Source organism: Trachymyrmex cornetzi, unplaced genomic scaffold, assembly GCF_001594075.2.
Source record: "Trachymyrmex cornetzi isolate Tcor2-1 unplaced genomic scaffold, Tcor1.1 scaffold1656, whole genome shotgun sequence".
Lineage (NCBI taxonomy): Eukaryota > Metazoa > Arthropoda > Insecta > Hymenoptera > Formicidae > Trachymyrmex > Trachymyrmex cornetzi.
This window is the reverse complement of record NW_017296263.1, coordinates 102,003-118,888: the sequence shown is the minus strand read 5'-3', so window position 1 is coordinate 118,888 and position 16,886 is coordinate 102,003. Positions and strand designations below refer to the sequence as shown.

General features: G+C 40.2%; 1 protein-coding gene across 1 annotated transcript in view; it reads right to left on the bottom strand.

Annotated features, from left to right (window-relative positions):
- Ser (protein serrate) overlaps window positions 1–16,886 on the bottom strand; it is a 44,224-nt gene that overhangs the window by 18,910 nt on the left and 8,428 nt on the right. Inside the window, exon 2 of the mRNA XM_018504287.1 lies at window positions 7,154–7,450. Within this exon, the coding sequence (XP_018359789.1) occupies window positions 7,154–7,450 (297 nt within the window). The remainder of the gene's footprint in view (window positions 1–7,153; window positions 7,451–16,886) is intronic.

Genomic DNA, 16,886 nt, shown 5'->3' with positions numbered 1-16,886 from the left:
TTATATTATATATCTGTGTCATCTATAACAAGTGCGTAGAAACGACGAATCGCGATGCTCTTTGAGAAAACGCGAATCGGAGAGACACTGCGTGCTGCCAGTGGTTCGTACGGACGGTCTTGACAGCCTTTCGAGGGAAAGGAGGAATAAGGAGAGAGCAAGGACAGAGAGAGAGAGAGAGAGAGAGAGAGAGAGAGAGAGGGACGAGTTTGGTATGCGCTTCGCGCAGCGGGTTCACACACGACCGGCCCAAAGGAGAGGACTCCAGAGCTCCAACGTTCGTCGAGCCCCCCGTGGACGCGAAGATACTCCAAAGCGAAGAAGCATCGGCCAAGTGAGCATGGCGACATTTTTTCCTCTCATGTTCCCTCCTTGCCTCCCGTGTAACACGCCATTGCATTCTGCACCTGCTTGTATTTGCACACGTCCACCCACTGCCGACACGTGCGTGCGGATGTGTATACAATAACATAAATGCGGTCGAATGTAAATCTTGTAAAGGGGAGGAGGAAGGATACCGCATGATTGCAACCATCCTCGCGGCGATCGTTTATAAAGAGAGCAATTTCGGAGCGGCGAGAGAACAAGGAGGACCGGTTCGCGCGCGCGGAAGTTTCGACAAATCGGCTGCGCTTCCGCATTAAGAATGTGCAATTTATGCGTTCCCGGTGAACTCAATGCGCGATGAATCCTGCTTCAATGGGCACTTGTTGATCTCTCCGGAGTCACTGTTCTTGAAGAGGAAATCGTACGTTTTTGTCACTAAAAAATAATGCAACAGTCGGATGTTGCTCATCTCCTTCGTTCTTCTGACAATGCAGCTTAATTATTCAACTATTTCTCATCATTTCTTTTCAACGTAAAATTTTTCATTTTTTACAACTTTTACAAATAAACAAAATATTCTCAATTGTATAGAATTATTTTAACCTTATTTATATAATACATAATCATGTTTGATTTCTAAATTAATTTCAGTAGTCTGTTATTCTCATGTTAATTCATTTTATAATCATTTGCATCGTTGAATTTTATTTAATTATTTCGATTTTATTTTGTAATATATTATTTATCCCTTTACTTTTCTCTTATTATTTATATACCTAACATTTATATACTTATATCATAAAAATAAATCTATTATAATAACAATTAGACAAAGCAGACAGAGGAAATATCTTGCTCAACAATCAATGACAAATTGTACAGGTCATTATATCGGCATGACTATTACGTTAATGGAATTAAGATTAATGCTGGCGTGGGAATATCGCGAGTATGTGTTGTGTCGTTGCAATCGTTGATTTTCGTTGAGAGATTGTCTTCGCCAGGAGCCAATCGGTCGAGAACTGGCAATCAGGAAATCTTTAATTCGCGCGAACGTAAATCTCGATGACTGGTCCGATACGGCTAGCCGTGATTGTAACCCCTGCGGGCGATCGGCGCAAAGAGAGCAATTTCGGATCGCTAGTCTCTCCCCCTGAAGACCGGTTTGCACGGAAGTTTTAACAAATCGCTCATGCTTCCGCATTCGAAATGGTGCAATTTACGTGTGATTAGAAAAAGGCTAGGCGACGCGCAGGGATGCGCGACGCGAACGATCGCACGATGTAAATCCCGCGAGCGTTATTCATTATTCGCGTTAGCGTCGCGTATTAACGGCACTAATATATTTGAACAACCGTAGGTGCCGCTTACGGGCTTAGCGTAGTTTATTCATGACGCTATTAAGTACACGGTGTGACCAGTGGTTGCATGGAGCAGCTGGCGATTCTGCGAGCAACATTGAACAAAATAAAACACTGAAAGTCCCTTGTCCTCTTATAGAGAGATCATAGTTATTACATGATTATGTTTAATGTCTAGCAGAATTATTTTAAATTTTCTTTTTTTTCTACATAAAAATAAGAAATAATTAATTCAAAGATTTATAACCTAACATTAAATTTTAAATGGCTTTTTCCACGTGCACAGATTGAGATAGCGAATTCTTATTCAAAAAATAATTTGTATTTCACACATATTACTCATAAATAAACGTTTCGGGCTGTCATCAGACCTTTTCAATATTCAAATAATAATGTATACAAAAGACTTACAGTAATACTTTCATCAATAACATAATCTATTTTAAACCATGATTTACGTTGTTCAATATTCCACATTTATATAAAATTCCATGCGCATGACTTTACATTTTAATAGTCAGTCCTATCACACATACAATCATCAGATCATGTCACCATTATAATTTCCGCTACACATGTACTTTGTCTTGATCTCCATTGGTAATTTCCTAACGTTTGAGATGACAACTTTCTCTCTAATAACAACCAAAAAACTCAGTCAACATTTATGATGCTATATACCTAATATAATGTCATACCTTTAAACGTCTTGAAGATTTATTTCAATAAAATTACAAGAATCATATATTCAAAAAGCAAAAAAGAGATAATTTTTTTAGATATACATTTTAGACTTCAACTATACATTATACAACGAAACGGAATAAAAGAGAATTGATATCACATTGTGCTCGTAATTTTGGAACACGCGATAGATAGAAAGGGCAACAAAGATATTGGTGGGAATGGAAAACGCTTATAAGGCCGCAGGGCTCACTTTCGAGAGACGCGGATGTACACCTGTTAGACCCCTGACTCACGTCGTTCGATCCTCGTGGCGTTCCACGACGCGTCTTTGAACGGGCTCCTTCATTTTCGTTCCCGCTCGGCGCCCCTTCATTCCCGCTGCTGGTCGCCGCCTCTTATGTGATGAATGCCGCTCGGCCGAACATCGTTTATCATTATACGTCCATTATCGAAACTACGATTGTCGGAATTAATCACGTGTCTGGGAAAAGGAGATTAAACGTGCCACAGACACGGTTTCCAATTCAATTCGATGAGACTCTTTCTCTTTTGTGTTTCATATAACTGTGTACCAATGCCACACTTAAAAAACAATTCATAATTAAAATTTCTATTTTCAATGATTATTGTATATTACATTTACGTTACGTTTTTCCACAAGATTAATTATAACAGCAAAAAAAATCGCTAAACTATTTTAAGCAATTGGATGCACGTAATTCTTGAAGAACAAAGACACTGCAGCAGCATCCACGTGGATCCAGCGGCGTCTCGTGACGTTTTACCATTCATAGTGGCGCCCAGATTAAAGACATTGTACGTGTAGGTCTGTGTATGTTATGTTGCGTTCAACACACCGGCCAGTCGTACGTGCCGATGCATACAAAACGCATGAACAGGTCGCGTACCATCACATGTGAATCGTATAGACTATAGTTGACTTCGTATAGAGTCACATTGGCAACGGTCGAACGACAAGAAGAAATTATGGAGAACAAACGGGGATAAGTCGGAGAGAGAGGATGGGAGAACGATTTGTATAAGGATGAAAAGAACGAGAAAGAGAAAGAGAAAGAGAGAGAGAGAGAGATATCGAATCACGAAAAGGAGATGCGTGGTCGGAGAAAGGAGACATGGAACACACTTAGGTCGAAGATGCAGATAGCTCCGAGGTGGATTGTGCAAAAGCTCGGCTGTACATACTCTCATCTCGCCGATCGCTTCCCGCACCATTATGCGACTGCTGAAGACGAGAGAGAGAAAGAGAGAGATGCTTACTCTGTCCAATATTCCTTACATCGGTATTGAAATTAGAAGTAGGGAAAATCAACGACAACGACGATGACGACGACTGCGATCACAACGTTTGACTGCTATCGTGACCGCATCACGTTCGCGTAAACTAGGTCGCTATTAGAAAACTCTTGCGATTGCCGACGATATCCGCATATATAATTTATCAACAGTTACACAAGTATATATATATATATATATATATATATACACTTAGATGCCTGGTATCTAGAACTATTAGTAACTAAGTCTAACATTACACCATGTTTTTCTATGTATTAGACTCAACGATCCAATTATTTTACTGTGATGAGTTTCGCATGTACGAAATTTCAAATTCCAATTACAATTTTCGCACGATACATGCAACTAGTTATTTGCATAAAGCGGAGAGAGATCGTTCTGAAATTATTTTTCGATTTCAAACGAGACACGAACGATAGATTTAGATTGAAAATTTTCGCGAATGAACGTGCGATCGAGGCACCTGCGGCTCGTTCAACACTGATGAGAATCATAAGATTTATATTGGCGAGAAGGGGACTCTTGAATACTCTCTCAAAGCCAGCTTCGCTAAGCGCAGGTGGCTTTCGGTAGCCTGCGCGAGAGTGTTCGCCGCTCACTCACGTCATGGTTCTAGTCAAGAGGACGAGATTATATATACCGTATTCAATCAGCGAAGACGATAATGATGGCATTATCCGCGGAAGGACGATGAAAGTCAGGCGGTTTACCGTTTTCCATGGTGGATACACCACATGAAAACCGTTCTATAGCTATTACACGACGGGAATACGCAAGATACCGAGGCATCCGGGCTTTTATCTACGCGCCTCTTATTCCCCTCTCCTTATTTTGACGTATTTCGTTATGCGCAAACATACCCACATTCTCTCGTACCTGTATGCTTTCTACATTTTTTTTTTCTTTATTACGCAGCAGCGGCATCATAATTGAATTAGACCGGTGAAGCGCTAAATGATCGAAGGTAACGCGTCGGAGATTGAGAGAAAGAATCCTTCATGAAAGGGAAGCGATTTAAGGGTTTCTGTTTATATCACTCGTACAGTGGTTCTTCGAGAAGAGAGGAAAGAAAAGGGAAAAAGTAGAAAGAACGGGGCCTTGTAGAGTTCCTTTGTCGCGCGATGGCTCCTCTCGTTGAAAGATACCCGCGAGCCAGTTATGAAATATATAAACAGAAGGACTGGTGCTCTTCAAACAACTCACGACGCGACACGGACGCGTGTAGGTAGGTACACGGGTGCGTTTTTTCGAATGCAGTGCCCTTCAGGACCCGTCAGGCACCCACCGAACCCATCGTTGTCTGAAGGAGGTACTCTCGACAGTCCTGTGAGGGCACGCCTGCCTGCGCACTCCAACGTCTCTTGAGAGGACTGTTTGGGCATTCTCGAAATCGCTCGTACATTATGCCATAATTACGTTAGACAACAACGTCGGTCTGGTCGTAGGTGGTGTGCTACTAATTGGGTACCGACAAGATGACTCTTCTGGCTTCCGAGAAAGATAAAATTTTTCTAATGCACTGCACGATAATATATCTATACCATAATCATTTTACGTTAATATTATATTAAATAAAGTATTAATGATATTTTTTTAAGAGAGAGTGAGTATTATTTCAAATGTTATTTCTCGAGTTGTAGTTTTTACATTTTCCTTCGTTATTTTTTAAATATAAGACAATTATCTTGCAAAAAATGTGAGAAAAGAATCACGATGAGTACAACAACTCATAGAAAATTCGTGATTTTCAAATGTACAAAATTTACATGTGAAACGGCTGTTCACAGTTGAGCAAACTGATTCATAACTGTAGAAAAAACGGCAGGATAAATTCAACGTGGGTGAACGATCGTAAAAATTTCGCCACGAGAGTTCAGCAAGAGCGTGGGGTGAGAAAGAGGAACGCAGCGGGAGAGATGAAGAAACTGACGATGAGGAGTTACCAAGCGACTGGAACCAAACTGGAATTCTACGCAACGACTCGCGCGGATGAGAGACCAGCAGACCGGAAATTCCTCGCGCGGATTCGATATCTCTTTCGCGTCTCCTCGCCTTACCGTGTAGTAGACAAAGAAAATCAAGGCTAGAAATTCGCGATTCATCCGACCGGCGATATATTAATGCGAGTTATAAGCGCACGGTTCCTACTCGCTGCTGGTCGTTAGCCTTATACATTGCGAAAGAACGGCGCCGTTCGCCACAATTCACACTCGGCCAGCTTTCGGCGGTTTCGAGAATGAGAGCTCGAAGGAGAAAAGAAGGTAGTCACCGGTACACCCATATATATTTACAATGTCGGCCCCCGGAGGCGGCGTCGCTAATGAGACGCCGCCGTTCTCCATCGGCGTCGTGTCACGGCGTCGATGATAAATGATCCGTAGCGGCCGATTCGTAAGCCGAATGTGTCGTCCCCTCGTTACGACTTCATCCTCTCGCACGTCCATCTTTCGGCGCGACGTCATTGTGCCGGTGACCAACAAAATTATGGTCCCGTACATGTACATCGTACGCCGTCATTAATCGCGGGACATCGAATTAAGTCTCGTCGCCTCGTGCGTACGCGGTGTAACGATCACGACCGGTTAGGATTTTCAGCTGACGTATGCGTTCTCACGGATATTAGATGATGCTGCGCCCGTGTTTCGCCATTTGAGCGACTTTCAAAGTGTCTTTCTTATACTTGTCTCGAAACGTATTTAGCGTTGAATTAAACGTGATCGTCTGACTTTGGCAGGATTGGCAGGAAAAATCCAGTGGGTGGAAAAAACCAAGGTAAATTCCGGATTTTACCGGTCCGAAGTTTATCCACTGGAATAATAAACTGGTAAAAACTATAAAACTGCTGCTTTAAAATATAAGAACATGAAGGTGATTTGGTATCGATGCATCTCTCTTCTTTTACTTGATTTATTCATTTCGCTCTTTCTGTCTGATTCACTTTTACTTGAATTATCATCATCGTTCTTTTCAAACTTACTACACTTTTGAAGATGTTGTTTCAGTCGTGGAGCTTTTCCACTAATGTTCCACAAGCAATACATTTCTGCTTAATAATGTTGTCAACTGTACAAGATTCAAAGCAAGCCCATACAGGGCCCTTATGTCTTCTTCTTAATGTATTTTTACTCAAAATAATCAAATCTATTTATTTGATTATTTTCAATAGAAAAGAGCAGGTTTTTTGCCGGTTTTTACCACTGGCATGGACTTTATCCAAAAAATGTGGACTTTTGCCAACCCTGTCTCTCATTTGTCAACATTGAATCCGTATTAAATAAATAATATTAATGAACGTTATAAATGAGAAAATACTTGTCACATATAGCTGATAATGTTCATAAATCAGAATAAAATATAAAACATGTTCGTGAAATTTTTCATCACAGAAAAATGTGAATAACAATCATTGTTACTTAAAAAATATAAATTCAAAAGCAGATTATTACGAAGTAACAACTCACCGTCCATCGGAAGGTGAAGTGGAGATGTAGAGTGACGGGGTCAGAGAGGGTGAAAGTGTTTTGGCCGAGGGCGTGACTAGATACATTGCCGAAGCTACAGGAGCCGATGGCAGTGACGTTCGACTGGTATTCCTTGAGACAGAGCCAGAAGGCTGTCGAACAGGGCGTCGTACAGGGTGGGAATTCTCCTTTTCCGCCCCCGCCTCCTCCGCCGCAACATCTACCGTCCACCAGAGTGCCCCTGTTGTTCGTCAGCGAGAGGATCTGCACCTCGAAGTATCCGCTCGCAGTTGTCGCCTGCAGCAGCAAACAGAAACAATCTTTAGAATTAATTTTATTTATTGTTCAACCATTCGCATTGCGATATCATTCTCAATGTATTATTAATCATGATAACATCATATTACATTAAATGTTTAACGTCTAAAAAAATGCTTCTAAGACTAAAATAACTTCTGTCGATTTAGATAAAACAAATTGTGCTTATCGTTAGATGTTATACATATATATATGAGTTGTACAACGACCTGTTAAATGTGGAATTACTTGTTTCTTATTAACTCGTTAGAAATTTGTTTCGTAAATTGTTTCGAAATTTGCAAAAAATAAACGGTAAGTAAAACGGAGGAAAAAATTAGGAGCTCCTTCTAGTATTATGAAAGACTTTTTCATAAAATTCGATTCTCACTTTTGCGCTAAGCGCGGGAACCTGAAAAGGCCTCGGGTTACTGTCCATTATTGCGTATCGTGGAAACGGAAATCTCATGTTAGTATATCTCAGGAGAAAGAGAGAGGAGAGAGAGGCCTCAGGCGAATGCACCGAATGCAGCAGCAGCAGCTTCGGGCCAATCTCGGAAAAGAAATCGAGCAGTTTCGAAACTGTAATCACGGCCGGGCAATTTTCGAGCTCGCCACGATACTGCGTGCCGTTACGCGCGATACGCATCATACATTCTACATGTACGTACAGTGAATGATTACTTTTTCTTCACTCTTGCAAATCTATATTCCTTATACGCAAATTTGGACAATAATATACGAACAGTTTAATAGATACATGGAGAAAATTTTATATTTAAAATTACTATAATGTGGTAGTAGCTGCGGTCTTCATATAAATTATAAATTTATATGCTATAATTATTTTTTTAAAAACAATAATACGACGTAATTTTTATAGTAAATTTTATAGTAAAATTTTTTATTACAAAATCAAATCTTGTTGAATGAAAATTGGTATTGTAAAGATAAGTAAAAAATATATATCTAGCAAATTTTGTTTGCGTACCATAGTAAAAATTAACTGTTTTCATGTTAGAATATGGCTTAACAAAATAATTACTTTATTTATGTGATAAAAATTAGTATTACCATAGTATAAGTTAAGTCGGAATTATGTTGTGAGGGTCCATACGAAAATTCAAGACATAGTAAAATGTAGTTTAAAATTATATTAAAACTTAATATAAAATTTTCTCCGTGTAGTAATCGGAATGGTAAATGTACAGGTCACTGTCATTGTCTATTAAACCACGCTTGGCCATGCGAAGTTTGCCGCGCAACCCGTCGTACTAGTATGTATCTGTAACACCCTGTACAAATATGTTTTGTTGTGTGTGTATCAATAAAAACTAAATATAATATATTTAAAGTTTGTTCTTAATTTCCTTTCTTTAATTCTCCGCCACGAATATTGGATTTTAAAGGCACAGTCGATTTTTTGTCTGTAAATTCTGGCAGATATAAATCTAAAAAATAAGTAAAAATAATACAATTTCTATAATAAAAACTCGTTGTTACAGCTTTCACAAGCAAATAAGAATTTTTCAGATTTTTATACAGTCCAGGTTAATATAAATATCTGTTAAAACTCGGAAACCCAACTTAATAAAGATACGAAAATTTCACATTGCCAACGGAACGGAGGGTTAATTTTATGAATATACATCGTCCAATTATTTAGAATCGATTAGAAATGTACTTTCAGAAATTAATGTGGTAACGAAATCCTATACAAATCTGCTTTCTCGAGAAAGTAATTCTATTATAGATTAATTCATTTAAAGAGCTATAAGTAAGAGTATAGAATCTCGAGCGTGCGTATAGGAATATATTCAATACGATATGTGTGTGTAAGTATTAGGTATAGATGCATACATAATTATCGTAAGAGTAAGATCGAAGGTAGAAAGCGCAAAGGATCGTCTGCTGGCCTTTGCTTTCCATAACGCGTTTCCCTGTACGTTATATAAGCCCGTCTCGCGAGTGACATTTTAACGGGTCGGCGCGGGCGCTGAGCTCCCGCGACTTCGGTTCAGAAGACGTCGAGAATAAATCAAAGAATAATTGAAAAGAAAACCACTTCACGATCGACCGCGTGACGATAATCGCGATTCAAAAAAGGCGGAGGAGCGAAGGCGAAAATAACACAACGGAATGAATCAGATCTTTTGTGTGCTCTGACAATACGTTCGCACGGCACGTATAGAAATTCGTTCGAGATATTATACAAGTCGCGTAATTTCGTGCTTTTGACTCGCATAATGATATGCGTGGTAATGTACAATTGGGGCAATTTGGAGAAATCGTTAAAAGAAAACGGAAAGCGGCACGTAAATCAACTATCGTTTCTACGAAATCGGTATCTGTTGAACTCGCATCTCAATAATAGTTTAACTTTATTTAGAAACGATTCAAAATATTGCAATTTGCGAAGCAATCTGCCCCACCGTGTATCATTCCGCTCGCGATGGAATGCACGGAAGGAGGCTCGTTTCAATAAATTTTAAAACGAACGTTTTGTGCTTTACGATCAAGCTGTTGCTCATGAAGATGACCTCGCGTATATGCGATTCCATCGCCGTAAAAATGATATCGCGATTTATCCTCGCGTTAACCCGACCCATTCGGCAATAGTAATAACTATTCTCGCAGCGTCAAGTACGTCTATTAACATCGCTCTCGGTGCTTTTTGTATGTTGGAAAATGCAGGATGAGTCGGGGCTTCTCTCTCCCTCTCTCTTTGAGTCATGTCGCGAGGCAAAGTTCATCGTCGTCGCGATTCTCGTTTACGACGGCGGATGTCCGTACAGTGATAAATCCCGTCGTACGAGTTTCCGAATGCGTGCGGTGACGAGAGTCGCGCGTTTGTTTGGAAAGCGAACGCTGTGTGTAACGACGCGCGCGTACGCGTTTTATTAGCCAAGTATACTTATTCTGGAGGCTCTCTCAGCTTCGCCGGTAACCTCCTGCCTCTGTGCGGTCCAGCGATGGAGCTCTTTCTCTCTTTCTCTTGCTAGCAAGCGAACGCGCGCGAACGTTTGCAAACGCGCGTTCCGCAAACTTTGCACAGTCCGCTCACGTGCCGACGAGAAATTGTCGGACGACGAGCAAGCTGAAGATGCTTTAAGTTAGCCGACACGGAAGAGCCTCTCCGATGGAGTCGCGGATGGGCGCTTACGCGAGATGCTCAAGAAAATTGTTCATGAACGCGACCAGAATGTCCGACAAAATTTCAGCACCGAAGAATTGAAAGATGTGATACAAGAATTTTCCTGATAATATTTTAGCAACATTTGTATTTTTCTTATAAAATAAGGCAATATGGTATGTTAGTGATGTAAACGTTATGTAATTACTGTAATTATTATAATAATCAGTGACAACTTTGTATTGTAAATTTAAAAAATGTGTAAAAAGAAATTACTGATACTGTATTAAAGACTCTTCCAATTTCCTCCTCCAAGTGGAAAAGTTGGACATATGCCGGATTTTACAAATGGCGCGATACCGCGGTAGTTGTAAATAGTAAGTAACACCAGTACTGCTGATCAGTACGGCACCAATCATCATATACTGGCATAATACTGGCTTACTACTGGCACAGTACTGACTCTTCAGTACTGGTTATCAACCGGTAAGGTTGCTTACTCCATAAGGAGTTATGCCGAGGATTAGCCAGAGTCTGTACTGTGCCAGTACTAACTCTCGAGTATTGGCTATCAATAGAGTAAGAATTTATTCCGAGGGTTGGGACGGTACTGGCTTAGTACTGGCACAGTACTGTCTACAATACTGTCCTAATACTGATTGCCAATACCCAGTCAAGTTACCTTTCGGTATAATGCCAGAACTCATCGTTATTAATCCAGTAATATAATACTGAGCCAGTAACAAATCCTTAACGCAGTATTGGCGCGATATCGCGCCAGTTGTAAATTTTCACTTGGGCCTATAAATATCCAAAGTTTCTATTCTTATAGTATTTTTTTACATCGGAATTGACCGCTACCTAACGATAATTGAAGTTCCTCGGAACTGTCGAGGTGTAATAAAAGTGGATACATCGTATTAGCGATCGCTTTCCTATCCTCGTACCGCACCTTTTACAGAGCGATTATTTCTTTCGTCTTTCGCAGTGACGCTTGCTTTCACGGTTATTAAGTCGAAAGTTCATCCCTTTCTAACCACATATATCGTGACGTACATCGTAATAACTCCATTGTCCAAATAAGTTTTCACGATGTATATCTAAAAATATAAAATTTTTTATTTACACTCAATGTTCTTACTTTTTTAATGATAAAATAAAAAACATTTATGAAAAATGTTTCATAAACTTTCTCAACTTTTGATGAACAAGTCTAGCGATCCAACTTAAGTTCCAAAAACTATTAAGTTAAATTTCTAGTTAATTAATTAAATAGAATGTTTTAGAAGCATTTTTTATTCTCGTTGAGAGTGTGTTACTGTTACCATCAACGTGTGCACACCTTCGTAACCTATCGCGATATTAACCATTCTCTGTGTGTGTGTGTGTGGGTGGGTGTGTGCACATGAGCGAGCAGAATGACGGCCTTCATTATATGTGGTGGCGAACTGCATACGCGTGAGTCGTATACGTGTATGTATGCACGTTGCGCGGCTGGTCGGTCGGTCGGTCGGTCGGTCGGTCGGCGTTTGCCGACCGACGTTGGAGAAGAAGAGCCTTTCCTTTCCGCATAACCAAGGTGCAGCGAGCCATACCTCAGTGCGCCTACTTTTATATACACTCTCATGAAACTTGCAAAGTACGAATAATTCGCCCGTCCGGCCGAAAAAAAAACGCTCGCGGAACGCATACTGAGGAACGACTCTACCGTGTCCTCTTCAAGTGCGTCTTCCTCCTTCCTTTGTTCTTGCCCTCTTCTGAGGAAACTCATTTACCGATGCAAACCGCGATGCGTCTGCGGAAATCAGAATTGCCGCTTTCAAAAAACCCGCTTGGCGCATTTGCGCGATTTTTCTTACATTGGATGAAAAACAAGTACGAAATCTACAGTTATGAATTTTTTCAATCGCCAAATAATAACGAATATATAAAAAATAATAAAATTACAATTTTTATTTAATATGATTTTTTTGCCTAAGTCCTTGCTTAACCTCAGTATAATCGGTAGCACTTAAAATCAATTGAAAATATTACGCAAAAATATAATAGATATAGAATTTGATGCATACGATTTATGACTGGTAATTATTGTATTTAACTCGAAAATAAGCAGGTTTAAAAAGTGAATAAATGCAGAAAGTAAGCTGTACAAATCGATTGTTATCGCTGATCTCATTAGCGAAATAAACGCGCACGGTACACATATATGTAATTATGTAAATACGTAATTACCTGGCTAAGCTTATATAACCCCACGGAAGAGAAGTGTTCCTTTAATATCTTAATTGCAAATCCGCTACCGTCTGGACTCTGGCGACGCAGTGGGACGCATCAATGAAAGTATCCGTATCTTATGATAAGATGTTAACGCTAATTGGAAAACAGCGATGCATCTTGGAATAATTTCCATGAAAATTAGATATATTAGCTAATTGTAAGTACCTTTGCTTAAATAACTTGCATTGAACGATTTTAAATAATAGACGTTATCTAAGCAAAGAAAAAAATTGTAACGGCACAATAATTTCTCAAAATTAATTACGCAGATGTATATCTCTCATATCTTATATGTTAATAAAACACAGTGAAAATTACACATTTTTAATTACCTCTTTATCTCGCGAATCAAATGGTGCGATTGATCATTCCGAGTTGCAGAAGGAAAGAAAGGACAAGAGTGAGAATTGGCAAAAAGAAAAACAGAAGCGAGCAGTACCAGCAGCAACAACAACAGCAACATCACATCAACGACTGACGCGATTTCGGTTTCGAAAATCGTCCGGGCCTTTCATTTTATCTCTGAGCTCCCAAGTCGTAGGTAGTAATTACCGGTGGCCGCTACCTGCCCGAGTGAAATAGACCTACCGAATACCATTTAATTTTATACCGTAGGATCTGCACAGACAAATCGTTCGGGCATGCGTATGCGTGTGCGTGTTGGTCGCCTGTATTGCACATCCCGTTTCTGCACTCTCTGCTCCGTTGTGTTTCGCGCGCTCGCTCGCGTTTTACAGGCTTGTGTTGTGTGTTGCTCCAGTACCACGGGTTTAAGCCATGCCCCTACGGTCCATATATCTCTCTCTCCATCCTCTCCGCGAGAGATAGGGAGACCTATACTTAATATTATTTGCTACCCACTCGCCGGCCCCACGGCAAGTCCGCCAGACTGCCTTTAACCTGGCCACAAATTACCGAAATAATTAAAAAGTCTTACTTTGCGTGGGAAGTTTCGCGAACCCCCATTGCTTTTCACCTTTATCATCATATTGGATATAAGCAAGAGAGATTCGAATCGAAACACTCGAGCCTGATTGAATATTTCTCTTTCAACCTATTAAAGATCGGATATTTTGCTTGAAGTATCTTTCGATGCTGAGGCATTTCCTGACATATAGTCTTATTAGATGTTTTTTAATAAAATAAAAAATGTCATCGTACGTCGTTTAATTTAATTATACTTGTTTAATTGTATGTTGATAGCTTCAAAACAGTTAACACGTAACATGTAATCGTATAATAAAATTCGCTGAACATTCGGTAAAACGATAATCGTTAAAAGCACTGAAATTAATAATCGCGAATATAATTTTTCCAAGGATATAATTTTCACATTCTTTCATAGCTGAGGCAATAATTTGATTTAGTCGTAAAAAACGCGTTTAAGATACTTCATATCGATCAGGCAATAAAATTTAAGTAATATATCTATCCCCTCTGCTATATAATTATAAGATAAATTAGTTCTTATTTCGCCGCTGCTTGCCGATAAAAAATTCAATTTTCATGAACACATGCTTTATATTTCCTCAAATAACTGAAACAATTATAAAACCATAAATTATCCATTATTTTTTGTCTTTTTTTGTAGGTTCAAGAGAATTTACCAAAAGAATGTTTTTACAAATGCATATGCAGTATACTTTGTTTTTCTGATTTCATCAGACACGATTGACATATGAATGTATTCGTCGTGGGAAGTACTTGTCATTGTTGCAACAAAATGGCAGGTCGTTATCGATGAGCTTTTGTTAGCTCCAGACGAGGGACGTTGAAATCCGATCGAAGATTGGACTGGAATGATCAGCCGCAGTCTGAACATCTTCTACCTGTCGGCCTGCAAGGATCGTGGGTCTGAGAAACGGCGGGAACAGGTGTGAGTCGGGACTGTTTCGTGGTTTACACAACGCCTTTACGCAAGGTGTCTGTATATCGGTTTCGTTCTATTAACTAATAAGTGTGTGCATGGCGGTCGATAAAATCTCAATAACGATCACCTTATTCCAATCGAGTAATTATCGCTTCATATATCGCTTTCCTGTCCAAAGAGGAAGTCTGTTTTCGCGTCCCCCATAATTAATTCCGAGTCAATAACTGCGACTTAATCCGGCATTCTTGATGAAATTTTTACGTTTCTTACATAATGTTAATTACGGTACAATTTGTTATTGTAAAATTTCTATAATTTGTATCTTTAACATTTTTAATGTCTAAAATATTGATCACAACAAGATTGCTGATCATTTGCTTATACTCAATTAAAAACTGCGGGCATTACTCTCGAATTCACGTAATCGTAACTTTGTAAATCGCATTTTGTCCTGGCTTGTCGGTTTTATTTTGCGGTTACCTTTCGCGGTAAAGAATTGGAAGTGTAAAACAATCAGCCGAAATGCCTGAGGCACTAGCACAAAAGACCGTCGCACTGATCCGCACCCAGCGAAAAGAAAGCGGTGCCAGCAGTCTCTAATTACCGGACTATAGATTACGAGGGCGATTATTCTCGATTACATGTTGTGTAAGTACTCGCGACAGTGGCCAAGGTGGAACGATTATGTCGGTAAATCGAGTGGGGCAAAATGCGATAATAAATTAAAAGGAAAAACGTCGCCCGTTGATGGGGCGACTAAGCGTTAAAGCGCGCACTTAATCATTATTGACGTTGCTCGAGTTCAGTGAACACGAAAATGAGCGACGAGCCGATCGTACGGAGTCCCCGGAGTTTGAATTTCAGATAGTCTCATTATTGAAATTTCCGAATAAAACAAACTGCCAGCGATAAATCCTGCTACGTCATCCTTCTAAACGGCCGGCCGCGCGCGCATATTTCTGTCGCGTGTGATATTCATGTAGTGCGAAGTGTAACATGCAAAATGCACACACTATGCATTTAAGATGAGATGTGTAAAGGGGAATTCGCGTTCGATGATAAGTGCTATATAATTCCGACGAGTGATTTGACTTGTTGGAACTGTATAGCGATTATAATTTATAATATACAATAAAAGAGAAACGCGGTTGAGTCCTTTATTGGTTTCGCATGCAAAGATAATATGGCATATCGTGTTGAAGCTATATATTTGCGGAAGGTGAAGGGATATTAAAATGTACATATCTCTATAACATCGACGAGACACTTTGAAGAACGCAACGTGAAATGGAGTAACTGTTAATGGACTGCGTCCAAGTTTCACCAATTACACCTGCCTGCCGGCGTTCATCGAATCGTCACTCTTTTATCCATGATTGTCATTGGCAGAGGACAAGAGAGACAGGAGGAGGCCAATGAAGCACAAAAGCATCTGCGAAAAAACGCATCTTTCTTCCCGAGGCCGGTATTCCCGCATTGACGAACTCTTTCTCGTGCTTGTTCTTCTTATCCACTATTTTCGTTCAAATAACGGAGATCGATCAAGAAAATCTGATTAACATCAATCGAAAGAAATCATACTATGTATTTGAAAAAAGATAATCGTCCCAGTAATCATATCGAGTCGACCATCCGCTATCAGAAATATGACTGTTTTTGTCGTCTCTATCGTAATAAGATTTAGTTTCTGCAGGTACTTGTACAATAGAAATTGAATCGATAAATAAATTGTAAGCAGGAAGAAGCTGCGAACAAACTCGACGGAATAACTAGCGGAATTAATATTCATATCGTCACGTGCTGCTTCGGCAATTCCCATCGTGCGCTGCAGCCGTGCTGTATCCCATTACGTTCGGCGCGTTTCGAAACTCGTGAGGAGCATCGGCGGCTCATTTCCACGAACTCGTAAAAGCTCTCCGTGTAGGCAGCCTCTGCTTCTCCGCCTGATGTTGCCCCTTACTACCGGCCTTACCGGCGAACCGACGGGAAAAAGGACTCGCAGGCACGCACCTGTGCGCCGCCGCGATCCATGGGGTACCATGTCGGCCAGGACGGGGTCTCAGCGCCACGCCACGCCACGCCATGCCACGCCATGCCATGCCACGCCACGCCACGCGGGGCAACGCCACCGGACCGCATTATCTGTCTATCTGCCG